We start from the raw sequence: 19,646 nt of genomic DNA, 5'->3' as shown, positions 1-19,646 counted from the left end.
CCACATCTTCCTTATCCATTCGTCCGTTGAAGGGCATCTTGGTTCTTTCCATAGTTTGGCCACCGTGGCCATTGTTGCTATAAACATTGTGGTACAGATGGCCCTTCTTTTACGACATCTGTATCCTTGGGGTAAATACCCAGGAGTGCAATTGCAGGGTCATAGGGAAGCTCTATTTTTAATTTCTTGAGTAATCTCCACACTATTCTCCAAAGAGGCTGCACCAACTTGCATTCCCACCAACAGTGTAAGAGGGTTCCCCTTTCTCCACATCCTCTCCAACACATGGGCAGAAGATATGAACAGACACTTCTCCAATCAAGACATATAAATGGCTATCAGACACATGAAAAAATGTTCATCATCATTAGCCCTCAGGGAGATTCAAATTAAAACCACATTGAGATATCACCTTACACCAGTTAGACTGGCCAAAATTAACAAAACAGGAAAAAAGACCTTTTTAAAAAATTTTCTCTAACATGCTTTTACTGAGGAATACTGCAAACTAGATTATGAGTACTCAAGGAGCATATGGCAGTTTTTTGCCCATCTGGGATAGTTCTAAAGAATAGACCTTTGTGTATCAATAGATAAGGATTCTTCCAGTTCTAAGCCTTCATGATCTATGATCTAATAGTGGAAACAGGATGTATGCTTCCCGAAAGATGTTATACTTGTATTTCTTTTTATAAAAGGAAACAGAGGTCGGGGCGCCTGTATGGCTCATTCAGTAGAGCAGCCAAATCTTCATTTCAGCTCAAGTCATGATCTCGGGGTCATGGGATAGAGCCCCATGTCTGGCTCCAGGCTCAGAGAGAGGTCTGAGTATTCTCTCTTTCCCTTTCCCTCTGCCCCTCACCCCCTCTAAAATAAAGAAATCTTTTAAGAAAGAAAGAAAGAAAGAAAGAAAGAAAGAAAGAAAGAAAGAAAGAAAGAAAGAGGTGTTGCCTGTTCATTCAGAAGAAACTATCTCTTTGAAGAATCTAGTTCTACTCCTTTAGCTCCTCCTACCCTGCTCACCTTCTAATGCTCAGTCCCAACCCTTTTATTCTCACTTGCCTTTCCTGCCTTTAATGACAGACAAATTGCTCATCTGGGATAGTTAAAATCTCATGGTTAGGTCAAACACATCATGTTCCATATGAATTTATCCAGCCATATGCCATCCCCCACTTTTGGGATTTCCATCAGCAGTATCCTTATCGTCCCAGTCTTCCACACTGCAAATACAGAAGTTCTCTTGGTTTCTTCCAAAATGAAGTTCCAGCCCCAAAATTAATCAGTTCTTCCTTCTTTCAAAACACCTCCTTATCTGCACCTTCTCTCCCACTCCAGGCCACACAGTCTTTTTTTTTTTTAAGATTTTATTTATTTATTTTGATAGATCACAAGTAGGCAGAGAGGCAGGCAGAGAGAGAGGGGGAAGCAGGCTCCCCGCCAAGCAGAGCCCGACGTGGGATTGATCTCAAGACCCTGATATCATGACCTGAGCCACAGGCACTGGCTTAACCTGCTGAGCCACCCAGGCGCCCCCAGGCCACATAGTCTTAATACAACACATGTCACCCCACACCTGAGTGATAGCAACAGCCTCTGCCTGGTCTCACCTTCCAGTCCCTCTTGAATCTGTTTAAGGCCTCGCTGCCAGACTCAACTTCCTAAGCCCGAGCTGCTTGTCAAATCATGGGTCCCTGTGCAGACGTCTTCCCTGGTTCCCTTGGCCTTGCCAGGGAAATCTTGAGTCTCCGAGTCTGAAATGCCTTGCTTTCAAACTCTGCTTCCAAGACACCTAGCTCACTGTGCCTCACCGTCCCCTGCAACAGCCATGTTTCATCCCAGGCCTTTCCTTGACCTACCCCTCCCTCTTCCTCACCTCCAAACCTCTATGTGTCCCCAAACCAGAGACTGCTCCTTATGTGTCTCATTCAGGTTGAACAGATACTTGTCAAATGAAAAGAGAATTAACCGAGTAAAAAAGGAATTCTGCCAGAATGCAAGGTGCCAGTGTATCAATTATGGCTTTTGCTCCCCAGTCTGTATAGAGGACTTGCAAATGGTTCAACACACAGCCACTTAGAAAGGTCCAATGCATGGGGCTTATTGTTGCAGAAGATGATCAGATTTCATTTCCTTGCCTAATTGCTCACAGAATAAAGTGCCTTTGTTCTTAGGTAGCTACACTATAGCTACAGTAGGAAGCTACACTTCAAAGTTTTCTCTTTCTGAAAACGATGTCTTTGTTTATTCACCCGTGCTTTCAATCCATGCAATACCTTTCTCCAAAGATAATCTGTGAAAAGAAATATTGTATGCTTAATTCCTTAGTTTTTCTTTAAAGATTTTTATTTTTTTATTTGACAGAGAGAGATCATAAGTAGGCAGAGAGGCAGGCAGAGAGAGAGGGGGAAGCAGGCTCCTTGGTGAGCAGAGAGCCCGATGGGGGCCTCGATCCCAGGACCCTGAGATCATAACCTGAGCGGAAGGCAGAGGCTTAACCCACTGAGCCATCCAGGCGCCCTCTTTAGTTATTCTAAGACTGTTGTTTCCTAAATTTTTCATTTCATTTCATGACACAGCTTTAATTTCAGTCTCTCTCATGCATTTTCTTAACTTTGAGTTATAGGGATGGGAATTCACTCCTGTCTCCTTTTCATTTCTTGACGATATTGGGTGTAGAGGGAAACTACCTCTGGAGGTCTCCTTAGTTAAGAAGAAAGCACCCCTCAGAGATGAGCGGTCTCCGATGGACTCAGATCTGTCTCCCCCTGGCCGCTCTGAAGCTACCGACATCACTGCCCAGGGGCAGGGCCTGTGACATGGTCACGCCCCTCTATCACATATTCCCCTTGGGATTTCTCTCTTAGGATGTGAAAACATCTCTGATGACTGTCCACTCCCCAGTGACCTCCTCATCCCATCTTCCCCACCCCCAAAACGTTCACAATCATCTCTTGATTAATTTGTTCATGAAATGACCCATTCTGCATATAGAAACAATTACATATTCTAAACATTCATTTGCATGTGTTCTCTATAATCTTATGGCATCACCTTCTTTATGACCAGGAACTGACCTTGAAATATACCAATATACCAATGTCTAAACTTTCACAGTTGTGGACACCAGATTTGTTCTGCATTTAGTAAATGGAAAGGCCAGCTGCAGATTAAATATGGATAAAATACTTGCCTTTCAACTTTTATCCTTAAAATAGCAGTTAAGAGCATGAGCCAGAATGAATTTGAATCCTGGCTCTGCCAATTTACTATTTAAAGTTAGTCAAATGTTGTTGTTGTTGATTTTTTAACCTTTCATGCTTCAGTTCCAACATCAGTGAAGTGGGCAGATACTATGAATTCTTACCACTGAGTTACTGCGAAAATTTAAATAAGTTAATTCATATTGCCATGAACAGAGTACTTAATAAATATTAACCATTTTGGGGGGACACCTGGATGTCACAGTCAGTTGAGCATCTGACTCTTCCTTTCCACTCAGGTCATGATCTCAGATGGAGCCCCACATCAGGCTCCACACTCAGCATGGAATCCGCTTGAGATTCTCTTCTCCCTCTCTCTCACTGCCCCTCCACCCACTCATGCACACATTCTCTCTCAAATAAATAAATATTAAAAACATATTAGCCATTTTTTGGTCACATTTATTGCCTTGCCCGCAATAACCTATTCCTCTCCATATATTAATTATAAGGCAACATAACAGTAGTTGCTAGCATTCATTCAGTAATCACTGTGTGAAAGAAAACAGGCCAAACACATCATGTGTCCTAGCCATTTCCCACAAAAATTCTGTGAGGTACGGCATATCATTGTCCCGTTTTACAGATGAGGAAAGTTAACAATAGAACAATATACCCAGGGGCATGTAGAGTGTAGTCAGTGTCAATACACATTCTGATTTATTCCCCCATATCTGTCTGTCTCTATCAGTCAGCCATACACATTAGTTTGTTCAACCAGTCATTAAACCTTTGTTACCACTTAGGGTGTTCAGGGTTCATGGCATCCTGCCAAGGAGAGCACAGGGCAAGAGAGGTAAGCCCAGAATAGTCCCGACTATCAAGGAATCCACAGTGCATTGTGGGAGATACTCACGTCCATGCGACTCAAAGAGATGGTAGGATAGATGTGCTCCAAGTAGAAACCATGTGCTGTGAGGATGCTGAGGAAGCAAGCACTTCCAACCCTGGGGGACTCGAAAAGGGGGCATATAAATATAGGAACGACCTGAACTGGAAGAGGAGGGGGAGAAGAGCAGTCTAGAGAGGAGGAACAGCAAGAACAAGTCCTACAAGTGTTACACTGGATGGAATATAGCAGGACGGGCAGGTTGAGTTTAGCTGGTAACGCAGGGTCATACGACTGGGAGGGATGTCTGAAGTGTTCTTCATGCTTTCGTGAGTGTAACAGTGAGGCAAATCCCGCACTGTTTGGAACTCCACATGCTTTGCCAAATATTTGGTCCCAGCAAAGATGGGCAAGGCTTGGAGAAGGTAAAAAAGGAAGATTGTTCTCAATCTATGTCAGGACTTTGACTGATAGTGCAAGGTCGGAGTCGGCTTTAGACCAGACTACCTGAGCCAGATTTCTGATCCATTTAATACTCATTTTATCTCCAGGGAATTATCCACACCATAGGAGCAAACTCACTCCAGGTTTGCTGGCTCTGGGCAGGAACTGATCAACCCCCTTTTTAGCATGGGCTTTTCAGAACCAAATTAAGATCCAGATTTATGGAGCCTACAGACCTGGGGTCACCACTAATACCCGGCTGGCAGAATGCCAGATGGCAAAGTATACCATTTCACCCGTAAAATTCTTCCTTTTTCCCCACCCAGAATGGAATTCACTAAGCTATCAGGATGGTGTCCATGTATTACAGAAAAACCTAATAGAGAAAAAAAAAAAGAGTGGTAATTTTTATCTCATGCCACCTAAAGATATACTTCGTACTAATTTTCAAGTCTCCTAAAAACTAAAATCTGAAAATTTCTTTGATCTCATTTTCACCCCTATAGCCTGTATTTAAGTCTTGCCTCCACTTCTTTCATACTTGAGTAAAAATCAACTATTGGTTACTTGTTAATTATCACTCAGTGATCCATCAATCATCAATAGGATTCCAAAATACATGAGTCCAAAACAACAGACTAAGACAAAATATATGCCTTTTCTGAGCTCCTTTAGCCATATGTGGAACAGGGAATGACAACCTCCCTAACCTCTGCATGGAAGATTTAGAGTTTACATTTTTGATGGTGCTCATTGGAGTAGTAGTTCGTTTGTGTCTGCCAATGAGTAAGAGTGTGTGTGTGGGGGGGAATCTCATTATAACATTATCAAGAAAGCAAATCCTTTCTGTTTGGCCTTGGTTTGATAAAAATGTGTCTCAGAGGCCATCTATGGTAAGCGGATATTAAAACCGGGGTTATAAATTGTTGCTTTAGTGTTCTAGCTTTTGAGGCCCAAAAGATCTTACCGAAAAGGGTACATTGTTTTTAATTGCTCCTCATTATATGTGATGAGAGAACATCATTTCTCTCCTCTTCCTCCCAGGTGGCTGTTGAGGACCGCATCAGGCAGCTGCACGAAGCCCACAGGGACTTTGGGCCCGCGTCCCAGCACTTCCTTTCCAGTAAGTTGCTGTCACCTTTCATTGCATAATGTCTTCATTGCATCTTGGTAGCAAAGAATGAAGAGTTGAATTACAATCATCTCTGCCAAGTGCACTGGAGGCGTAAATCATCCTGAGATACAACTTGGGGGGGGGGGTGCGGAGAATCTAGAGGGTTGGGAGAGGAGGTCCAATTAGATCATTTTGTCTAGTCTTCAGCTAACGCATAGTTGTTTCCTGCAGTGTGTTCTCCAGTGCTAACTTTGGTAATATTTTTGAATCTTTAGTTCTGCTTATAGCGGTTCACTTCATAAGCTGGTAATTAGGATACCGTGTAATTATGACGGGATCATTCAATATGTGTTACTGGGAATCTATAATTCTTTATCTCTACGTAATTCATTAAATACTTTTTGCCTCCAAGTTGGAAGCCCAGCCTGTTGGGTTTGCTCTCCCTAACTATTCTCACTGCTCTTTTATCCTTGACCAGTCTTCATTCTCTTTACTTAAGCTTTACTCCTTTATTGATTATATTTGTGTCACTAGTTATATTATTAATATATATTATTGATAAATATTACATATTTTATAATAAATACTGAAAGTAAGAGCCTTAGATAATGGATGGTTTACCACTGGAACATCCTATTAATATAACAGTACATATTAAATTGTCAAGCTCCTATTGTCCTCTGATTGATGTTATTAATTTCTACCACTCTTCCTTTGATTACAAAAGTGTAGATGTTGTGGGTTTTTTTCTATTTGAAAAGCCATATTTCTACCACATGGAGTTTAACATCTGCTAACATTTTGGCATAGTTCTTGTCATACACGAGTATGTATGAGAGCCTAACCATCATTTTAAGGCAATTACTTTGCCTGGCAATGTTACAAATATGAACTCATTTAACCCTCATAGCATGCTCTAAGGTAGATGCTAGTATTATACCCATTCTAAAGATGGGGGAAATTGAGGCACACTCATACAGAGATTGACTGACAGCCATTATTCAAACCCAGGTTGGTTCCAGAGTCTGTTCTAGGCACAACACTGGACTGTCGTTTAATTTATGTGTCTTTTAGACAGGAAGTAATTCTTTATGATTGCCCTTCACCCTCCTGCCACCTTCTTTTATTGTCATCTTATCATTCTTTCCTTTGTTTTCCATTTCCCATAGGTTGAGAAAGAGATCTTTATTTGCTTTTTTTTTTTTTAAAGATTTATTTATTTGAGAGAGAAAGAGCACACATGCCCAGTAGGGAGGGACTGAGGGAGAGGGAGAGAGAATCTCAAAACAGGCTCCGTGCTGAGCGTGGAGCCTGACCCGGGGCTCGAGCCCATGATCCTGTGATTGTAACCTGAGCCAAAACCAAGAGTCGGATGCTACTGCACCACCAAGGTGCCCCTTTGCTCACATTTTAAACTATTTGACTAGATATGTTCATGTATCTCCAATTGGTTCTTGTCCTTTAAAACAAAAATGCCTAGAAGGCAATAGTCCTGTCTTTTTGTTATACATAGACAGTGTATTGAGTAAGAAATTGTCTTACGTTCTTGACTGGGTCTAACCTTACTAACCTAACGATGGCATGCAGTCGTTATTTGGACAGTATCGCACATGCTTAGGATGGGCAGAAAGGAGGGGCAGGTGAAAGCTATGTACACAATCAAGTGGAATCACCGTTTCTAGGAGTACCTCTAGGATGATGATGAGGCCTGAGTATTTTGTCTTCTGTACTTATCCAAATGTCTGATCTGCTTAAGTCACCTTGGTGACAGCCACTCTATTGGATTTCATTGAGATTAAACGTGATAACATATTTGTAAGCAACTCAGAAGCCATAAACAAAAATATCACGCTTATGAATATTAATTACTCCTCAGATGCCAGGTGTATTCATTCATCCTTTATTCCATCTGCCTGCCCCACCCAAATTCCCATGTCTTCCCCATTAAAACTTCTTTTCAGAAAATGATACGTTATTTAATCCAGGTGACAGGTAGAGTTTAATGTGTACTTCTCCTGTGTTATTTGCATTTTAATAGGGTGAAAAGCTGTAAGTCTGAGGAATGACTCTCTGTGGGTAGAACATCAGCCATAATCTCTGACTTGTGAGGGAAGAACTCTGAAGGGCCAGGTGGAGCATCTTTACACCTTTTAAACAATATCACACCAGTGCCCACTTCCAGAAAGGTCAGGCTAATAGACACAGACGCTCAGAATGACACTCATATACCTGCTTAAATGGAGCCAGCCCTAGGAGTCACCAATTTCTTACTCATGTGCAATATCAATATATGCTTAGAAGCTTTGCTTGTGAATATCAAAAAATACTGGTTTGGTGTAAAGGACATTGGAAATAGGATGCAAGACTAAAGACTGAATGAAGACTATTTCTTTGTGTTGCCTTTTTTAAAAAATTACAGAGGTAATTAATATATGCCCCCCAAAGGAAATTTTAGAAAGCAGAGAGTACAGAGGGAAAAAATTACCCATAATCCCACCACTCAGAGAGAACCACCATAAAAAATGGACTTCATATACTTTCTGTCTTTCTCTCAGGGGTTGTGTGTATGCGTGTGTATTCAGATGCCCTTCTTTTAAATCAAACAGGAATAAAAACACATTACCATTTTATGACCTTCTTTTTTCCCTTAGAACTGTAATAAAAATATTTTTGTGTGTTTAAATATTCCTCTACAGAGTAATTTCTTAAATGGCTGGGTAGTATTCCCTTCTCGGGCTGTGCTGGATTTACCGAGACACTTCTGAATTACTCAATATTAAAGTCATTTCAAATCTTTCACTGTTATATCCAACTTTGTGACTAACATCCTTTGTGCACCTTTACAAACATCTCCTATTCTTTCTACAAGAGAAATGCCTAAATACAAAACTGCTCTGTTAAGGGATGTTTACCTTTGTATGGCTTTGATATGTACTGGCCCATGGACCGTCAGAGACCTGCTCCCGAAACTGGGTGCCCCATCGAACCCACATTTGAGGCAGGGTATCTCTGATGTCACTTACTTGCTGTTAAATTGTGTTCTGTGAAAGCAAAAGAATTTTCCCCCCCTCAAAAAAACAAAAATATGTTTGAAAAAAATACCACTAAGGCCATATTAAATGATTTTGAATTGACAGAATGTCGAGTACTTCACTTCCAGGTTACTAGGAATAAAAATAGGATGATTTCTGAGGCTTAGAAATTACAAAGAGAAGTATATGTGAGCCACTAACTGTCCCCCCAAACATGCTCACTGTCTCTCACTCCTTCTTCCTCTATTTCTCTCTCTCTCTCTCTCTCTCTCTCTCTCTCACGCACACACACACACACACACACATTCCCCTTTGAAAATTACATTACCAACTGTCTCTGTGTTTTTCTCAGTAGAGACAGGCAGGCTTTTACTAAATAAAAGTATTCACTGTTTTTTCTTGGTGGCCCAATCTCTACTTGTTAAAGAAGTTGTTCCTTTTATCTTAGATCTGAGAGAAATGAGAAGAGGAAAAACATTGTAAAATATGACCCTTATCCATTGCTAGACTCTAGCTTACCTTTAATTCTAGCATTAGTTTTCTACCACTTTTTTTAAGATTTTGTTTTTAAGTAACCTCTACACCCAGTGTGGTTCTCAAACTCATGACCCAGAGATCAAGAGTCACACTCGCCATAGACTGAGCCAGACAGACACCCCAATATTCTACCACTTCTTTTTAAAAGATTTTGTATATTTATTTATTTGAGAGAAAGAGAGAGCATGCAGGAGGAGGCAGAGAGGGGGAAGGAGAGGAAGAGGGAAAGAACCCCAAGCAGATCTGCAGCTGAACACAGAGCCCATGACCAGGCTTGTCCCAGGGCTTGATCCCACGCCCCTGAGATAATGGCCTGAGCCAAAAATTAAAGTTAGCACTCAACTCCCTGAGCCACCCAGGAGCCCCTCTACCACTTGTAATTGACTTCAATAACTTAAACCAAGAAAATGGAGAAATTGGTAACAGTGTGATTTTTAAAAATCGTATAAATTAAATATATTGTGTTTATACACAATTTTGAATCACACTGCTAGGATTAATACATGTATTTAAGTATATAGTAGGGGAGGGTGCCTGGATAGCTCAGTGGGTTAAGCGTCTGCCTTCGGCTCAGGTCATGGTCTCAGGGTCCTGGGATCGAGCCCTATGTCAGGCTCTTAGCTCAGTGGGGAGTCTGCTTCTTCTTCACCCCCTGCTTCTCCCCCTCCTTGTGCTATCTCTGTCTCAAATGAATGAGTAAAATCTTTTTTAGAAAGAATATATAGTAAGAAGGTATAGTGCCCATGTCTTCATATGTCAATGATCAAGATAGTACTTTCTTGAGTATTTACTGGAATAGTAGTCTGAAAATTGTCCATTTAAAAATATCTTCAAGAATTTATCCTCAAGAATTTAAAAGCTTTCTATTTTTAAAGGAGACTGAGATCTTTTTGTGTCAATTTTCTTGGTTCTCTGAGCTTCTAGTTTAAGTTTTAATTCACCAAGGATAACTATATATTTGAATAAAGGTAGAAACCCTTCTATAAGAGTGAGAAGAACTTAGAGTTGCCTTAATGTTTTACCAGTTCTACAAAATCTTACATTTTGCAGCCACATGGATGGAGCTAGAGAGTATTATGCTAAGTGAAATAAGCCAGTCAGAGAAAGACAAATACCATACCACTTAAGAAACAAAACAGAAGAGGCTCCTGGGTGGCTCAATGTGTTAAAGCCTCTGCTTTCAGGTCAGGTCATGATCAGAGTCCTGGGATTGAGTCCCACATCGGGCTCTCTGCTCAGCAGGGAGCCTGCTTCCCCAACTCTTTCTCTGCCTGCCTCTCTGCCTACTTGTGATCTGTCAAATAAATAAATAAAATCTTTAAAAGAAAAAAAAAGAAAACAGAAGAGCAAAAGGGAGAGAAAAGTGAACCAAGAAACAGACTATTAACTCTAGGGATTAAGGAGGGCACTTGTGGTGAGCATGGGCTGATGTATGGAGGTGCTGAATCACTATATTGTACACCTGAAGCTACTTTAACACTGTGTATTAACTAACTGGAATTTAAATAAAAATGTAAAATAATTTACCAGTTCTAGAATACCCCAAAGTAGCATTTTCCAACCATATTCCTCAGAACATTAATGTTCTATATGATGTTAATAACTCTTCCTTGAAAAAAATCACTTTGGGGTCAATAAGATTGGAAAAACAGTAGCTTATAAAGGTAAGAAAGTTTCTTTATTGTTGTTGAAATTGTTGCAGCTTTTACTCTACATGGAAATACTAAGAAGAAGATAAAGTCAGTAGCTCTTCTACGTACGTACGTGACTAGAGAAGTCTTTTTCAGGCATACCAATTAACTTCTCACTGAACGTGCCATGAAACAAAGTATAGGAATCTTTGCCCTAAAGTGGTATTTGCCAAATGGTTTAATGATGAGAACTTTCTGCTGAAGGTAGTAAGAACAGGATCCAATTAAAAAGAAAATGAGTTATTTATAAGGCAGAAGGGTCAACTTTCTCTTTCCTGAGGTTTCTGGCTCCCACCCCCACCCCAGGAGTCCCCTATGCTGTAGAATTTCCTAACTGGAGAGAGGCTTAAGGGAGCATCTATATGAGTTGTTTTCAAAGTACTCATTATTGAATATGAAATCAATTTAATGACTTGCAACCAACAATTTTTTTTTAATTTATTTTTATTTTTTTATTTTTTTTATTTCCAGCATAACAGTATTCATTATTTTTGCACCACACCCCGTGCTCCATGCAATCCGTGCCCTCTATAATACCCACCACCTGGTACCCCAACCTCTCACCCCCCGTCCCTTCAAAACCCTCAGATTGTTTTTCAGAGTCCATAGTCTCTCATGGTTCACCTCCCCTTCCAATTTCCCCCAACTCCCTTCTCTACTCTAAGTCCCCATGTCCTCCATGCTATTTGTTATGCTCCACAAATAAGTGAAACCATATGATAATTGACTCTCTCTGCTTGACTTATTTCACTCAGCATAATCTCTTCCAGTCCCGTCCATGTTGCTACAAAAGTTGGGTATTCATACAATTTTTTAATGGGATGGAAGGGATGAGAAAACATCAGAGTACATTTCACAAGCAACATTAAGTATTGTTTTGACACTTTGGTTTCAGTTAGGTGGGTGTGTGTGCACGTGCACATATGCATATATGTGTCCTACAACAGAAAGTGAAATGCTTTCCTTTTGTGGGTTGCAGTCCAAAAATTTTGAAAGGCACTGAATTATACCACCCCTACCTTTATTTTTACAGAAGACAGAATATGTGCAGAAAGATAAAATGACATCACCAAGGTCACACATGTGGTTGTGATAGATGTGGGACTGGAACCCAGTTTCTGAACTCACAAGCCAGGTATCACAAGGCCTTACCCATTGATAACAACACTGAAGCCCACAATCATCTAGTTCATCTGCAGATTTCTCTCTTCCATTTCTCTTGGCCTGGGCCATACCAAGTTGATTTACAGAGCCTGTATTTTCTCTGAATGCCTCTGGGTCAAGTGTTATCTCAGTTGGGATATTGGTTAAGATTATAGCCTTTGGAACTAAGCTGACAGGGTTCAAGTACTGGTCAGATACTCCATCTCCTTATCTTCATCTGTAAAATGGGGGTAATAGTAACATTTTATCAAATGTGAGACATAGTCCCTTGCCACAATTATAAAAGTCCTGAAATCAGAATGTATCTAATGTCCAATGAAGTTTTGAATTCAATAAAATATGGTAACATTGCCTCATAGGGTTATACTGAAGATCCAATAGTTACTGTATATATGTATATATACACACACACACATACACTGTGTGTATATTTTATGTAAAATATATAGAACAGGGTCACCTAGGTTGCTCAGTCGGATGAGCAACCGATGCTTATCTCAGCTCAGGCTTTGATCTGAGGGTCATGAGTTCAAGCCCAGCACTGGGCTCCATGCTGAGTATTGGAGCCTACATAAAATATATGGAACAGTACCTGGCACATGGTGATATATAAGTGATTGCTATTATCATTGGTGTCGTTATCATTATCAACTTGACAGTATAAGTTTATATCTGCCTATTAGAGTCAAACTAGATGTGAAAGTATCATTCATTTTTTTTTTGTCTTTAATTATGTGTAACTAGTTCCTCTCCTTCCCAAAGATGTTTTTCATGAATCTAATCTGAAAGGGCAGAGTTTTTCACAGTATACAAACTCGATTGTTATTTGTACAACTAATGAATGGTTGAGTTGATGAGCAGACCCTAATCTCTCCTAGGACAGGATGGGTTTATATTCTCCAGCATCTAACATGGTAACTGTACTTGGTAGATGTTCAGTGAAATCATTTACAGAGTGAATTATGTTTTATATCCAAAAGAAGAAGTAAATTTCCTCCTGACATTGCTAATACACAGTGGCATGAGATTTAGCATAGTGACTATCACATAGTAGACACTCAATAAATAATGTGACCTTTCGTGTTGCCTCTGAGCAAGGACTAATAACATTCAGAACTTGACATGGTTCTTTTCATAAAACTCTCCTATGCTGTACATTAAGGAAAAAAATCAGACTTCACAATTACAGTATGATCACAACTCTATTAGAAAATAAAAACAACAGAAGGGGACACGTGACCACAAGACTGGAAAACCATCAGAATGCAAAGAGCTATTGCATTTTTTTAACTTTTGAAGTTTTTTAATAATAAATGTATATTAATTTGATAAAGGAAAAGAACAATAATAGGATTTTTATTCTCTAGCTTTTGACCCACTGACCTCTTATAGTCTTACTCTCTGTTGATGGCTATGGAACTCTAGGACAAATTTTCTTTTTACTGTTTGTTCTGAATTTAAAAGCTGTGAGTTTCATTGAGTGATCTTCTTGTTCTCAGATTATGAGACACTGTAAAAAGAAAGAATTGATCAGTTGTTTCCTGCAGGCTTTATCCTCTTAAGTGCCTTAATCAAATCCCTGGTTAACTCTTTGTCTCCTTAAAACAATCCAAGCCTTTACAGTTTCCCCTTGCTACATCGGACTAAAAATTTGTTTCCATTTTGAGAATTACCAAACCTTCATCCCTGTATCCCCACACCCCACAGCTTCCTCCCACTCACACACTTAATAAAGAAGATGGGGGGAAAAACTTTAAGCACATCTAATAATTGCTGACATTTCGCTTAACAGTGCTCCAATCTATTCTACCATTGTCCTCAGGGGATGGATGAATTTGAAATACAAGTAGGCCAATAATTTAAAGCTTCAAAGAGTCTTAAGGAAGCCATTGTGATAAGTCAGGGAGAAGCTTGCAGCTACATTGTGAGATGATTTTCAACCTAAAGCTTCCTTATCAGGGAAAAATCTCAGGGCAAAATAATTTGGGCCAATTTCTTCAGCAGTCACATGCTGTCGCAAGTGTTGGGAATTTGAGACAAATGCCTTGTAACTTACCAGGGATGCTGGTAACAGCTCTGTAAGTTCAAAGGTAGCCTTCCAGAGGCCCACAAGAAGCAGTCACAGTGATAATAATTAAACTCTTTTCTCAAAACCAATTTCTGTGGCCGTTTCTCCTTGAGCTCAAATTTATATTCTTTACAAAGACCTAAATTCATTTGCTTCAGAGTAAGCTCAGTAACAAAGTTTTGCATCTTCTGCCCTCTGTATCCATTTATTTGGACATATGAGAAAGCTTTGGAAAGTTCTCTGTTTCTTCTATGGGAATTTGTATACTGGAGCTGGCTTGTACTGGCGTGGAAGAGCCAGTTGTTAAATACATAGCAATTGTGAGCTGGTTGTTAAAGTGACCTTTGATAGCTTGAAATCAGTCATAGTGTGACTACAGACCCCACCAAAATTGGCAAATATGGCAAATCAAGACTTGTTTTCTTTTTGGTGTGTGTGTGTGTGTGTGTGTGTGTGTGTGTGTGTGTGTGTATAGCTGGTTTACCAGCACGCCACCAAATCAGTATTATTCCGATTACCCAAAGTCATGGAGACAAAGCTCAAGATCCAAATATATATCTGCCTTGAGTTAGGATGACCACTGGTCCTGGTGTGTCTGTCTGGGATGTTCTTGGTTCGAACGGTGAGATTCCTATACCTCGGGAAATCTCAGTGCTGAATGTATAGGGATGGTTGGTCACCACAGCCTTAAGTCATGTTTCATGGAAATAGATTCTTGTACAAGTAATTTGCCTCAACAGCAGCTCATGGGTAAAGTGGAGTGAGAGAGAGGGAGGATGTGGTGGGGATTATGCTGGTGATGGAGTCAAGCTAAGCAAGGCAGTGGAGACGAACGTTGGCCTGAACCCTCTAGGGCACTCTGGAACACACAGCGTGCCACAGAGTTGGCCTCATTTTGAAGGAAGGGAGCTGAGTCTTTGTTTCCCCCTGTCAGTCAGGCATTGGCTGTAGATTTCTGGGGAGCAGGGGACAACAGTTCCCATTTCACTGAGGAAGGTTCTCTGAAGCTGAGGCCAATGGACGCGTAGCAATCAACACTCATGGCAGCTGGGGATGGGTTCCTCAGCAGGGAAAGAGTTCTAAGGGGAACACCAACAGCATTAACATCTCCCAGACTGGATGAAACTACTGTGCTACCCCATGCATAATCTGACGGTGGAGGCCAATAGTGACATTCAGCTTGATCACAACCACTGTTCCGCCACATACCTTCCTGGAGATTAGTCTGGTGACATGGCAGAAACTAAACAAATGGTTGTTTCTTTCTTGTTTTCCTCATTGTGTTGGATTTCTCTGGGCCTCAAGGGGACCTAGGACACTGAGCAGCACCACAGCGCTGAGCCAGTGTCATGATACATGGGCACTATTTTAGCGGAATGCTGGCTCTGAAAGGTATATTTTTACACTCTCCAGAAAATGAAGGCATTTGTGAGTTTGGCCTAAGGTAACATTTTGTCATCTGTCCCAAAATACAAAGCTTTGCACAACAGAAATGGTGGAATCACATCCCTGTGGGCAAAAATCATTACTTTAGTTTTTCCATTTGGATGTTTTCCATTTTCAGAACACAACCAGCTTGGGATTACAAAATACTTTTTGGTGAGAACTTTGAGGTGAGAATAAAGGCATTTTGTTCTTTTGTAGACTTACATAAACTGTTGCTAATTTAAAAACCATTCTCTTGGGGAGCCTAGGTGGCTCGGTCGGTTGAGCATTTACCTTCAACTCAGGTCATGATCCCGGAGTCCTGGGATCAAACCCTGCACTGGGCTCCCTGCTCAGTGAGAAGCCTGCTTCTCCCTCCCCCTATCCCTCTGCCCCAGCCCAGCACATGCTTTGCTCACTCACTCTCTCTGTCTCAAATAAATGAATGGAATCTTTAAAAAATAAAATAAAATAAAAACCATTTTCTTGAGGGGTGCCTGGGTGCCTCAGTCAGTTAAGCATCTGACCCTTGATCTTGGCTCAGGTCATGATCTCAGATCCTGAGATCAAGCCCTGGGTCGGGTTCCATGCTGAGCATGGAGCCTACTTAAGATTCTCTCCCTCTCTCTCTATCTCTCCCTTGTCCCTCTCTAGAAAAATAATTCTCTTGAATTTTTAAATATACTTTTAAAAAATATTTTATTTATTTATTTATTTGACAGAGAGCGATCACAAGCAGGTAGAGAGACAGAGAGAGGGGGAAGCAGGCTCCCTGCTGAGCAGAGAGCCCGATGTGGGGCTCGATCTCAGGACCCTGGGATCATGACCCAAGCCGAAGGCAGAGGCTTTAACCCCAGGCGCCCCTAAATATACGTTTAGATATCAACAGTAATAGTCTTCTTGATTTCAGTCTACTGCAGATGAGCTTTGTGTCCTTTGAACTGTAAGGAATGGGGATAGACTTAGGTGATGAGGGGGACCCCTGGAAACATAAGGGAGGATGGGGAATGGCAATCTCTATGAAGCGTGTTTGCTTCTCTCCTGATGTGCTTTACTGCTGTAGACTCAAACTACCAGAGTTTCCCTCTCCCATCACCTCTCCACCTTGTCCTTATACTTTCAACTGCCTTGTGACTTCCTTTTTCTTCTTTAGCCCTCTAACTTTTTTTTAACGTTCCTACTTTTGACCATCTAAATTTCTCTATATGTTGCAATCAAACTCTCCAAGAAAGAGCATCTGATTGGGTCATGTATATACAATCTGTTTATATTGAAACCAGGCTTTCTTGACTGAGTGACTAGACAGTTCTTTTTTGAGAAGACTGTGCTGTGTGCTATAGGATATTTAACAACATCCCTGACCTTCCCCCACTCCATGCCAGTAGTACCCTCCCTCCCAGTTGTGACTACCAGAAATGTCTCTGGATGCCTTCTTTTAGAAGTCAAAATTGTCCCTGGCTGAGAACCACTTCTGTATACCTGACTCCTGGATGATGTGTAGCCATGGTAGTTGGGTCACATGGAACACTTAAGTAGAATGGCCTGTGCGTGAGGAGTCATTTGAGCCTACTTTTTTACAACTCCCCGGTCCCATGCAGTGAAGAGGAGTGTCCTCAACAGACAACCTTCAGCTATCTGTCCTTTGGGGACTTGCTTCAGCTGACTCCCCCAAGCTCACACCCCTTCAAAGGGTAGCTCCCAATGGTTGCAGGAGGATAAAGACCTGGCCATTTTGGCCTAATGCAGGAGAATTCTAACATTCTACTTCAGGAGCTACAGTGGGGTTCACTGAGACTGTCACTGGGCCTGCATCCTAGCTTGACTTCTCTTGGTCACCATTCCTGCTTCCTTCTTCTCTCCTCCATAGGTGTTGATCACAAGGGCATACCTTCCTAAATACCCTGCTCTTTAAACATTGTCTCAGAGTCTGTTACCTGGGGAACCCCATCTGTGAGAAGACAATGTAACTGACAGGCATTTCAAAGCATCTGAGGAAAAGGCATTGTAATGGGCTCATTCTTATCACTGGGTGATTAGATTTACTCTTGCTTTTATTATGAGGTTGATGATTTTGTCCAATGTATGTAGTGATGATCATTATTTAAGACATCTGACCCTGTGACCTCCATTAATGAGTAAGGACTTTGAGGACAGCATGAGATTACGTCAGCCTCTTGCCTTATACCTTATGTCCAGCAGCACACATACCAATAACAGACAAGAGTTAGAACAAAGGACTGTCAATAAAATAGATCATAAAAGGAAATGGGTTGGAGTGTGAGCACCAAAAGGGTAAAGGGCATGCATTCCTTTTTTCTTTTTAATGTCACTCATCCAACATCTTAGAGATAAGTACAGGATATGCCTTGATTGAATGACTAACTGGGCATGCTGAAGATTATTCCCTCTCTAATACAATAGGAAATAACAGAGTCTAGTGCCTAGTCTAATGTCTTGGAAAAATTATGACCATCACTATATTTTCAGCCAGCTAAGACTTGATTCATTCTGTCATTCAACTAGTCCATTCAATGACCAGTGTAGGTCAGACTCTGTTCTAAGTACTGGGGAAACTGCAGCCAATGAAAGAAAAGTCCTCTCTCAGAGAGCTTCAATTGTAATAGGAGAAGGCAGTCAGGTCATAATAAGTTTGACAGAGAAGAATAAAGCAGGCTAGAGGTGATAGGGGAAGGGAACTTTTTAAAATGGGGTGGTCATGTGGGTGTCATCTGAGTAGAGAAGTGAGAGTACAAGCCAGGCAGATACAGAGGGTTCCAGGTAGAGGAAACAGTAAATGTCAAAGACCCTGAGATACGGAGTAAGCTTAGTGGGGTTTGGGAAACAACAAGGAGTTCAGTAGGACTGAATCTGAGGAAGTAAGATGGTGAAGGGTAAGGAGGTCAGTGAACAACCAAGAGCCAGGCCAAGTCAGGTCTTGTCAACTGTTGTTCAAAACCTTTGAAATTTCTTCCTAAGAAGGGAAGACATAGGAGGGTTCTGAGCTAAGAAGTGACCCAATCTGATTTACTATGGCTGTAGCCTTCCTTCCTATATTTATTAACAAACACTAAGCAAGCATTTGGAATAGGAAGATGAGAAAGACTGAATTCTGGCTTGGGGATGCTCAAATTCTAAACAGAAGAGAAAGACTTATTTAAATAACAACAACAACAAAAACATGACCTATGGTTGTGATAAATAGGAATGGTAAGAGTAGAGTGGAAGGAGGAAATTAATTCCACAGGAAAAGAAATGAGATATTCTTTATAGACTAGTAAATGAGGTTCCTGAGTCCAATTTCCATGGAGGGGAGTGCTTCCCACACAGTACCAAGGAATTCTCACATACCAGCAGGTTCAACTCAGTTCTGACCCCATTCACCTATAGATAGCATCAGATCACACAGGTTAAGGGTAAAGGCCTATAAGACTGCCCCACCCCCACCCTACACACTTCAGATGCCAGTCGTAAGCCTGGCTTTTACCAGTGCTTCTCACCAGCCAACTATAGATGGGAGGTTTCCACAACCTCCTCCTTGGACTTCACACACAGTCACAAATCCAGATTGTTTCCAGTACTTCTTCTGACCCACTGGCTATAAACCAGATGTTCCTCCTCAGGTTTGATTAATTTGCTAGAGCTGTTCCCAGAATTCAGAGAAACATTTTACATCCAAGATCACAGGTTTATGATAAAGGGATAGAACTCAGGAACATCCAAATGAAAGAGATTCATGGGGCGAGGTATGTGAGAAGGGTGTGCAGCTGCCATGACCTCTCTAGGAACACCACCCCCCCACACACACTTCCATGTGTTCACCAACACAAAAGCTCTCCAGACCCTGGCCTTTTGAGTTTTTATGGAGGCTTCATTGCATACTAATGATGGACTGAATCTTTGGCTATTGGATTCAACCCCAGCTTCTCTCCTCTCCAGCCTCCCCAGGTCTGGGGAAGGGATGGAGACTGGAAGTTCTAACCCTCTAAAGACAGGTTATATCTCTGGTGACAAGGTTCCATCTTGCCCTTCCAAAAGTAGCTTCATGAACATAATAAAACTCACCTTTATCACTCTTCACC

General features: G+C 41.1%; 1 protein-coding gene across 8 annotated transcripts in view; it reads left to right on the top strand.

The window, feature by feature from the left end:
* DMD (dystrophin) overlaps positions 1-19,646 on the top strand; it is a 2,094,983-nt gene that overhangs the window by 1,856,650 nt on the left and 218,687 nt on the right. For all 8 annotated transcript variants that reach the window (XM_032330377.1, XM_032330378.1, XM_032330375.1 and 5 more), the window contains one exon: positions 5,581-5,659. In XM_032330377.1, the coding sequence (XP_032186268.1) occupies positions 5,581-5,659 (79 nt within the window). The remainder of the gene's footprint in view (positions 1-5,580; positions 5,660-19,646) is intronic.

Source organism: Mustela erminea, chromosome X (genome assembly GCF_009829155.1).
Source record: "Mustela erminea isolate mMusErm1 chromosome X, mMusErm1.Pri, whole genome shotgun sequence".
NCBI lineage: Eukaryota > Metazoa > Chordata > Mammalia > Carnivora > Mustelidae > Mustela > Mustela erminea.
Note: the sequence above shows the minus strand (reverse complement) of the source record. Positions and strands in the feature narration are given on the sequence as shown.